Here is a 10,193-nt window from a genome sequence, read left to right as displayed (position 1 = left end):
TAGTTTTTCTACTTCCATGAGGGAGTCCAGAAACACGTAACGAGGTGACGGTTAGGACTACATTTCCTAGAAAGCATGGCGTCTGGCGTGAGGCGTGACGTATAGGACATGTTGGAGGATCACAGTCCAGATAGGACAGCTGTTAACAGCTGGAACAACACCAAAGCTTAAAAAATTAGTTGATTAATTGATTTTTCAACGGCTAAATAAATCGTTAATATTTTGATAAGTGATTAATTGTGTTTTACTGGAGCGTAATGAATTCACTTGAGAAAAAAATTCTAACAAACAAAATTCTTTTAAAGAAAACCTCTGAGATAATTATGTTGTTAATTCAGAAAAACAGAGCAGCAGCAGGAATCTTTTTTTATTTTTAATTTTTTTTAAGAAAACTTTTCTCTAAAATTTCAACAAAGTAATAATTAATTCTGAAAAACAGCAGGAATTTTATTCATTTATTTTTTAAGAAAAATTTCCCCCAAAAATTAACAAGATAATTATCTCAGAATTACAGAGCAGAATTTTTTTTTTCTCAAGTGAAAGCATTACACTTCCTTAGTTTTGCATCAGTTATTATGATTTATGGTTTCAGCTTCTCAAATGTGAATATTCGTCTCATTAAGAACTACAAGAAGCACTTGATCGCAGTGATTCCCAATATTTTTGTCGATGCAATTTTCATGTGTTGTAATATTTAAAAGAATAGGTTACATCTAAAATCAAAAGCAAAGTGTCTGTTCTATTTCGAAGAGAATAGTGGATGCCGATTACTTTCGTCACTTTCAACTTATTTCAGATAAAATTGTGGTTTTTCCTCATTTAAGTGGAAGGGTACCAAGAATTTTGCCACACCTGTATATGTAGATATATTTTTTAAAACTTATTTATTTCTTGGGACATCAAGAGAAACACTTTAGGATTCATTAAGAGAGAGGAAGTCTTAGGCTTTGGAGTAACCCGAGTTTGGAAAGGTTGTTGTGTTTAACTTCCTGCTCTGGCACAGATTCATTTGTGATCACACCATGTTACACCAAAACACGTCAGACAGCGCGAAATTTACGCCAAATTTCTTCAGGTAAGTGTGAGAAATGTGTTTGTGTTTCACACCATGCAGCATGAGTCAGATCTCATTTCAAATACACATTTGCTTTAGTGGAAGCAGAGAAATGAGCATCAGACCTGTAAGTGACAGATGTCCAATAAACCGGCGCCACAGTGAGGTACACACCTTTATTTACATTTCACATTTCAGATAAATATTAGACATTAATACTACGTACGGTAATAGAAATGTTGTGTACCTGTGTGCTGTGCTTGTGTGGTCTGGGTCAGTTCACTCACTTCCTTTCATTTCACAATAAGAGATACAGAGTGTGTGATAATGGAAACAAGTAACCAGTCATCCCAGATTACATTAAATATTCTCTTCCATTTAGAAAATCCTAATGATTAACACATTACAATAAACATAATACAAAACATGTCATTATAGAAATCTAAGTTGTAGATATAATGTTATTCTGTTATTGGGTTGTACAATATGACATACAGTTGGTGCACTTGTTGATTTAGGGAAGGTCCAGCCTTCAGGCAGACATAAAAACATTTCTATACATTAAACTCACAGGCTGAGGCTCCACCTCATCTCAGTAACAATTTCATGAGAGCAGATCTTCCTCGTTTTTTTCTGCAGAACAGAAGCATCGAACCACAACGACCCCCGGCCCAGTACCGCTGATATCTCATGCTCACATTATAGATAAAGTCCTCCGGCAACACACCTAAACATATTAAATAAAGGATGCTGGCACAAGTGGATGAAACATTAAAGTTCAGAATGTATTTTGTGGTAAATGAGAGAGTGATGAGGACGGTTCCTCCAGAAACTCCTGATTCCACTTATTCGACAGCTCGGACTTTGACAGGGAGTTGTAAAATTTAAGCTTCGCTCTTCCTTGAGTCAGATCAGTTGAGGCTCAGTTTCAAAGGCGCTGAAACAATCCTGCTACGAGAATTTAACCGTAAGCCGACTTCATCCTGCTGAAGTGCTTCTGTTCAGGAGTCTGAATCCCAACAAGCTCCAGAGAAGCAGGTGAAATGTTTCAAGTATCTGTCTCTTACATTTGGGCAAATCTTGACTGACAAAGGTGACGTACTGTCTTGAGTCTGCTTTAGCCTCCCTGTTCGGAGCCTTCCCTCCAGCCGCTCTTGAGCAAGGCATCATCCCAGCTGCTAGTGGGAGCTGATCAGTGTCCAACAGACCGTCCCATGTAGGACCGAGAACACGACCGGGCACTCGTCCAGCGTAAACAGTCAATATAAACAGGTCTTGGGTCAGTGCGACCTGACAGGCGGCTCCAGCTTGTTGGACAGGGCGGTAAGCACCTGGTCAAACTTGGCGTATCGCAGGGCCTGGTTCTCCGTGGCTCCCCTGCTCCCCCACAGCAGCCTCATCTGGAAGTCGGTCAGGAAGAGCTCAAGGACCTCGGCCTGTTCCTGGAAACCTGCAACGTCACCACCACAGCGTCTTATCAGGGCAATCAGATTAATATTGATCAACAAAACACTAGAGCGCTGAGTTTGTTTCTTACCCTGTAGTTTGCTCTCGGCATTGGACCGGTAGATGCCGCCCAGCTGTGCGATGGTCCTCGCCGCTCCCAGGTGGAACATGACCACGTCCACACCGACTTCCACCGTCTCCCAGGGCTCCGTCCCCTCACCCACCGCCACACTCTTCTCCAGCAGAGACAGGAGGGGCAGGACGTGGGGGAAGGTGGTGTTGGACAGCGGACAGCTTTCTGGAGGACAGACACACAGACAGTCAGTGTCTCTGTGAAAAGACAGGTGTGCTTTACAAAATGACCAACAGGAGTCACTGTTTGACCACGTCTGCGGTGTTGTGACGTGTTGTAGGACTTCTACCTCTCCCGTCATTCAGGCTCTTCATGAACGGCCTCAGACTCTTCTCGTAGAGAATAGCGCCCTCTGTGTGCCGCTGCCGTAACGCCATCCACGTCTGCTCCAGACGGGACACCTGACACACAGAGAGACAGGAAGTAAAACACGGCGGTACTGGTTCAGCAGATGCAGGGATGCCCACCCCCCAATCACCCCAAGTCAGAAGATGAAAGGTAGATGGTTTATTAGTATTCATCGAGAGAGAAAGAAAGAAAGAGTCAAAAAACATCCACAGGGACAAAAAACAACCACAAAGAGACAAGAAACAACCAGAAAGAGACAAGAAACAACCACAAAGAGACAAGAAACAACCACAAAGAGACAAGAAATGACAACAAAGAGACAAGAAACGACAACAAAGAGACAAGAAACAACCACAAAGAGACAAGAAACAACTACAAAGAGACATCAGTGCAGCGTCTGTGTGATGATGTTGTGTGATGTCACCTGCGGCAGCTCTAAGGCTCTCATGACGGCAGCGAAGCCGAACATGTTGCCCATGGTGCTCTTGAGCTCGGCAGCGATCTGGATGATTTTATGAAGCAGACCGGCTCGTTCCTCGTTCGTCCCCGTGCAGCCCAACACGTCCACGGCCAGCATGATCGCCATGGTCTGGAACCTGCGGGGGACACGGACCTTCAACTTATAACTTCAGCTCGCATCACACCCAGATCAGACTGACGAGGTCGTCTGCTCATCATTCAGGAAGTGTTCCTCACCTCTCCAGCAGGTCCAGTCTCAGCTGTTGGCCGTGTGGCAGCGTGAGCAGCTCCATCCCAGAGCCGACTCCCATCATCCTTTGCATCTCCGGCGTCACCTCCAGAATTCTGGCCATCTGGGAAACATGGACACATGACTGTAAATCAAATATCGACTCTCCTTCTGAGGTGTTAAAGTGAAAGAAACTGAAGAGGGAAACCAAAGAATCAAATCCTTTACAGTATCAATAGTTTGCTAATAAAAAGAGATATTGATTAGAGCAGCCTCTGACAGCACCTTGCAGTCAGCCTTGGTGATGTGTTTGGCCGCCGTCCTGGGGTCGATCTCGGCCAGCAGCTCCTTCACCCTCCGCAGAACGCCGACCTCCAGAGGTTTATTCTCCTTGGGCATCAGCGGCGACTGGTACCCGCTCGGTTTGAAAGAAGAAACCGTCTCCACCACCGGCGAGAAGTTCGCGTTCCCGTCCTCCACCCTCAGCGGGTCGAGGCCCGCCGACCCCTCCTCCGCCCGCAGCCTCTCCACGTAGCTCTGAGGGCCGGGGTACAGCTCCGTGTAGCAGCTCCCATCGGTGTCCGAGAAAGGGGAGTCCTGGTTCGGATGAGGCTGGGGTCTGTCGTCACGCTCTCTGTGAAGGGTGCTGTTCGGGGAGGTCGGGGGCGGGGCGGTATCCGAGCGCCTGGGGAAGGACGGCGATGGAGCCACGCTGGCTGCCCCGCTACTGCAAGGGCTTCTGGACTGTGGGGCTGGAGACGGAGGAAGAGACGGGAGAGAAGGATATCTATGAACTCTAGCAACAACTTTTCAAGAAATTCTGTTAAAAATGGACGTGAATATTTCGTCCACAGTCTCATTGTCTTTAGCAAACAAACAGGAGGAAATATTGCAGTTGTAGGGGACTATTTTCAGTGGCGGATTAATGTACATCTGGTGCTTTAGTGAGTATTTAGAGCAACATGAGTTTGATTGTTTTTAAAGCTGCATTAGGAAACTTCAGACATTGGTAATGTGGTAACTTGGGTTAAAGTTGTGTCACTGAAACAGCCTCAACACGACTGAGACACTTTCTAAGACAAAACAATGAGACAAAGAAAAGATAAATACATTTTTTACTTTTTTTTTTAACTGTTTAGGATTTTAATCTCAAACTGATACGACTCTACAACGCTGGCTGAGAAAACAAAGAAAGCTCAGTAACTAATGAGACATGAGGCTTAACAGTACAGAGCAATGTGGGCTCACTATTTGGCAAGTAACAGGTCACTGTTGCCGTTTTTATCCAATGTGTTATAACAGCTTATAAGTTCTTTATAAAGTGTTAACAAGCTAATCAATAAAGTAGTTATAAATTAGTCACAAATCCATTATGAGGGTCGTCTTATTGTAAAACATGGACTTGTACATAAAAAAAACCTTTTTAAATGCAGCTCGTCTTATTTCATGACAGGATCCGTCACTTCAGCTTCTGTTTGTGTTAATATGTGATTGATCTGCCTCATTAAAACAATTTAAAGGAAAAGGAGGAGAGATTGTGGAGTTCACACACACGTGTTTGATTACACAATGTGACGACCTTCAACTTACAACTTACATCACACTCAACTCACAACTCGACCGCCATGACTAACAAGACTTTATCTCTGTAGGTCCAACGTTAAGATTTTACATTTTATTTCAGAATTGTTTTTATTTTCTTTTTGAACCAGTTGTTTTTATATATATATGTGTATATATATATATATATATATATATATATATATATACACATATATATATATATATATATATATATACACATATATATATATATATACCGTATATATATAATATATATATATATACCGTATATATATATATATAAATATAATTTAAAAAAAAAAAAAAAAAATATATATATATATATATATATACATATATGTATATATATGTTTTTTAGAATTTTTTTTGCTGTAATCTATTTTTTAAATCAAATAAAACTTTTTTAGTTCTTTAATTTCTTCTAGTATTTGTCACAATTTTCTTTTTTATCTGTAAAATTGCATATATTTTATTGCTGCTTCTGTGTTTTTTTTTCTTGTTTTAATCCTGTGTTTATAAAGACCACTGCTCACCAAAATAAAAGCACACTGGATGTGCTGGAGCTTAGATTAACATAACAAAAATAAAAACAATGAGCATCCGTACGCTGACATCAGAGACCTTTAACAACCTTTAAACCTTTCTGTGTAAAACAGTGTGATATCACAGCAGCTATTTCACCTAAAAATCATTAACTTAAAGGACAAAGAGGAAATGTGATTAAAACATGAGTAAATCAAAGAAAAGAAATATCTCCTCAATAATTTGCTTTTGCTCCACATTTACCTGCAGCTGCTGCTTGATCTTATCTCAGTACTACATCGAAAGTTCAAGCTCAGCGTTCAACACGTGAGTCTCTGAGTCTCCCCGAGTTGCCCTTGTGTAACTGAACTGAACTGCTGCTGCATACCACAAACACACACACACACACACACACACACACACACACACACACACACACACACACACACACACACACACACACACTCTGAACTTTGGTCCTATTACCTGCCAATCTGCTGGCAGGGTGGGAGGCTGCAGGACAAAAAGCTCATGTTGAAACGTGAAATGCTCTGAAACACCAGGAAGCTCCCAGTGAATGTTCATCATCAAACCATCAAGAGTTTCTAGAAGCTCCTCAAGCTCTGCGCCTGTTAACAGGTATGTTAATCTGAAGCTGATGTTTCTTGGTCTGGAGTATCACTGTGATGTTTACGTGCATGAACGGAGAGTTCGGCTAAACCCTGAGTACTTGCAGATGGTGGTTAGAGTATCAAGGTCCATCAGAGGCAGATGGCGACAAGCTCAACAACAGTTCTGCACTTTATGAACGCACGGAACAACCTCGCTACAAACCTAAAGCTCAGCTTATAAACTGTGAGAAGAAAATCCCAAGTGTAGAAGTTTGGACGCGCAGACTTGGGACATCTAATGAGACGGATTCAAAACCAAGACCTTAAAGCAAGAACACTGAGGAAACGTTTCTGACGTAGAAATGTAGGAATGTCCCACTTTTATCTCTTTATTCAGAGAGAAAATACACAGGTAATCTTGGATATTTAATGCATTTAATTTAGATTATTATAGATATTATAATTTGTTTTAAAAAAGCATTACCATTTGAACATAAACTGTAGTTTAAAAAACTTTTACTTGCATAGAAATCATTTAGTCAAAAATATGCTTTTTATTTCAAATGTGCCAAAATGTTTTATTTAAGAGTTTCAAATCATTTTTGAAGCATTTGTAGCTGATTATCTCTTATTATCTTTGTGAAGATAAAGCTGAACATTTTACTGACGACTGTGGTTCTAATTCTTCTTCAGCAGGATTTTGTAAAAAAGCTCCTTCAAACTTCAAAGGCAGCTGCTGTTAAATCCCCTTTACAGTCCGACACCACTATCATTACCGTGTGCCATGAACACAAAGCTGTGAAACCTGAGACAGGGGAACGTCTACTTAATGCAAACAGATTTTCTAAACCTCTGGGGACTTAGTGGCAGGAATTCCCACAATGTGTAGTTATGCAATCAGGAAACTGTAACCGAGCTGAGGGGAAATCTGGGGAGTTATGCAAGTATTGGAGCAGTGTGCCCTCAGTTTGCTGACAGAATAATGAAAACCCTTTGTAGAAAGACTTGTTGTAGTGTGCATCAGGTTTGTTTTTACTGCACTTGGATGAATTTTCTATTAAGGACAGATCTAACTTTCTCTTGTCGGACTCTCTCTTTCAGAGATGTACCGAACTGCCTTGGTAGCGCTCGCAGTGCTGCTCTGCTCTGCGCCCCCGGTGAATGGAGGGAAGGTCTTGGTGTTCCCTGTAGATGGGAGCCACTGGGTCAACATGAAAGTCATCATCGAGGAGCTCCACTCCAGAGGCCACGAGATCACAGTGCTGCGGCCGTCAGACACCTGGTACATCAAGCCAGAGTCGCCTCACTACAAGTCCATCACCATAAACTCCTCCGCTGGTTTCGATGAGAAACGCTTCGGGTCATTTGTCACCACGATGCTGAACTTGCGACGGGAAGGCGCGTCACTCTGGACGCGGATGTCTCTGGAGTACGAACTGATCACCCAGTTCTATCAAATGCATAAGAAGGTGCTTGAGATGGTGGGGGACATATTTGACAATCCTGAATTGATGCAGAGCCTCCACGATGCCAAGTATGATATGGTTCTGACAGATCCAGCGATCGGCGGAGGGGTTCTTCTGGCTCACCGTCTGGCTCTTCCACTTGTCTTTAATGTGAGGTGGACTATTCAGGGTGAGGGGCATCAAGCGATTGCACCATCCCCCCTCTCCTATGTCCCTTTACCAGGGATAGAGCTGACTGACAAGATGACATTTACCCAGCGGCTCAAGAACTTCCTGTACTACTTCTTTACATGTTTTCAAATTTGGTACGTCACAGACTCGAACTACAAACCTTTTGTCCATCGTTACTTCGGCAGCGACGTACATTACATGGAGCTGTTCCAGGCAGCAGACATCTGGCTGATGAGGAACGATTTTACCTTTGAGTTCCCGCGACCGACGATGCCAAACGTCGTCTACATGTCAGGATTTCAGTGCAAACCCTCCAAGCCCCTGTCCAAAGAACTGGAGGATTTCGTGCAGAGCTCTGGGGAACATGGCGTCGTTGTTATGACGCTGGGAACCCTGGTGGCAAAACTTCCGGAGGACGTCGCCGAGGACATCGCAGCTGGTTTCGCCCAACTTCCTCAGAAGGTGATCTGGAGGTACCAAGGCAAAAGGCCGTCCACCCTCGGCAACAACACCTTACTCCTGGACTGGCTGCCTCAAAACGACCTCCTGGGTCACCCCAAGACCCGAGTGTTTGTGGCCCACGGAGGCACCAATGGAATGCAGGAGGCCATCTACCACGGCGTCCCCCTGGTCGGCCTGCCCCTCATGTTCGACCAACATGACAACTTCTTCAGAATGAAAGCAAGAGGCGTGGCCAAAGTCCTGGACATCGCAACCCTGAACAAAGACAACTTCCTGGAGGCGCTGGAGGAGGTGCTCTATGAGCCGAGCTACAGGGAGAAGATGACGACACTGTCCAACCTCCACAGAGACCAGCCCATGAAACCACTGGATCGCGCCATTTTCTGGATTGAGTTCGTCATGAGGCACAAGGGCGCTCCGCACCTCAGGACAGAGTCTTATAGGATGTCCAGGATCCAGTACTACTCGATCGACGTGGTGGCATTTCTGCTGGCTGTTAGTTTGCTAGTATTTACTGTTTTTATCTCCGCAACAAAGTTTTTGTGGCGCAGAGTGTTTTCTAGAAGCAAAGTCAAGAAAGAATGACGAAGGTGCAGCGAGATTGTTTGTGTCACATCACACGAGTGAACTGTTGTGTTCTGTATTTTGTGTCAGTCTTTCACTGGTGTCCTAACGTGCGTAGTGTAGCTGAAGTGTGTAGCGTGTAGCTGAACGTAAACACAAACCTCATAAGGTCTTGTGAGCCGTCGTGTTTCTGTTTGTCATCTCAAAAATCTGATCTGAGCCAAGTAATCAGTTTTTAGGGATTATGTTTTTATTTTGAAGGATTTTGAATATTTTTCTTAGTCTCATAAACTAAATGCACTTGAAGATAAATGGAATAAAATAACTGGCACATGTATCCTGTGATTGTCTATTACTAAGGTTGGGCAGTAATTGAATATTGTTGATCGTCTTAATAATAATAAAAAGTTTTTTCTTCATAACAGTGGAACTCATTTCTTTACAAACTGTGATTATTTTATATGTATTTTTGTATAAATTTCAAAGATCTGAGGAATTTATCATTATCATTATTATTTTTATTATTATTATTATTACTATTATTATTATTATTATTATTATTATTATTATTATTATGTGCCACTAATCTTCAAATAAATAGTAAACCAGAATCACCGCCTCGTAGTCGTTTCCTCTAGGAAATATGGTCAAAACCTTCCTTTCCTGTGCTACAGCAGAACATTATGATGTCACAGTGAAGTTGACCTTTGACCCTTTGGATATAAAATGTCATCACTTCATTTTTATCCTCATTGACATTTGAGTTAAAATGTGTCATAATTAGTGTATGAATTCTTGCGTTATGGCTACAAATGTGTTTTGGGAGGTCACCGCGACCTTGACCTCTGACCTCTGACCACCAAAACATAATCAGCTCATCCTTGAGTCTAAGTGAATGTTTGTGCCAAATTAGAAGAAGTTCCCTGGCGGCATTACTGAGATATCACATTCACAGTTGACTGCAGTATCTTTGTATACAGCCTCTCTTGTAATTTGTAATCTTATTTTAGCTTTTTCTTATTTTAGCTTTTTCTTATTTCAGCTTTTTCTTATTTTAGCTTTTTCTTATTTCAGCTTTCTCTTATTTTAGCTTTTTCCTTATTTCAGCTTTTTCTTATTTCAGCTTTTTCTTATTTCAGCTTTT

General features: G+C 42.2%; 2 protein-coding genes across 5 annotated transcripts in view; one reads left to right on the top strand and one right to left on the bottom strand.

Moving 5' to 3' along the window:
• Positions 1 to 1,216: 1,216 nt before the first annotated feature.
• The window catches only part of sh2d3cb (SH2 domain containing 3Cb), a 28,977-nt gene continuing 20,000 nt past the window's right edge, over positions 1,217 to 10,193 (bottom strand). For all 3 annotated transcript variants that reach the window (XM_056376727.1, XM_056376729.1, XM_056376730.1), the window contains 6 exons: positions 3,955 to 4,421; positions 3,678 to 3,793; positions 3,406 to 3,577; positions 2,923 to 3,034; positions 2,592 to 2,798; positions 1,217 to 2,504 (listed from right to left, as the gene is read on the bottom strand). In XM_056376727.1, the coding sequence (XP_056232702.1) occupies positions 2,335 to 2,504; positions 2,592 to 2,798; positions 2,923 to 3,034; positions 3,406 to 3,577; positions 3,678 to 3,793; positions 3,955 to 4,421 (1,244 nt within the window). In that variant the 3' untranslated portion in view covers positions 1,217 to 2,334. The remainder of the gene's footprint in view (positions 2,505 to 2,591; positions 2,799 to 2,922; positions 3,035 to 3,405; positions 3,578 to 3,677; positions 3,794 to 3,954; positions 4,422 to 10,193) is intronic.
• Positions 6,281 to 9,471, top strand: LOC130169770 (UDP-glucuronosyltransferase 2A2-like). 2 transcript variants are annotated; one of them, XM_056376734.1, is made up of 2 exons: positions 6,281 to 6,414; positions 7,488 to 9,471. In XM_056376734.1, exon 2 carries the CDS (start codon positions 7,490 to 7,492, stop codon positions 9,068 to 9,070), a length of 1,581 nt encoding a protein of 526 aa, XP_056232709.1. In that variant the 5' UTR covers positions 6,281 to 6,414; positions 7,488 to 7,489; the 3' UTR covers positions 9,071 to 9,471. The 2 variants fall into 2 exon arrangements, with proteins under 2 accessions (XP_056232709.1, XP_056232708.1); XM_056376733.1 differs by lacking the exon at positions 6,281 to 6,414 and adding an exon at positions 6,422 to 6,798.

The sequence above is a fragment of the Seriola aureovittata genome, chromosome 5 (assembly GCF_021018895.1).
Source record: "Seriola aureovittata isolate HTS-2021-v1 ecotype China chromosome 5, ASM2101889v1, whole genome shotgun sequence".
NCBI lineage: Eukaryota > Metazoa > Chordata > Actinopteri > Carangiformes > Carangidae > Seriola > Seriola aureovittata.
This window is presented reverse-complemented; position numbering and strand designations above follow the sequence as displayed.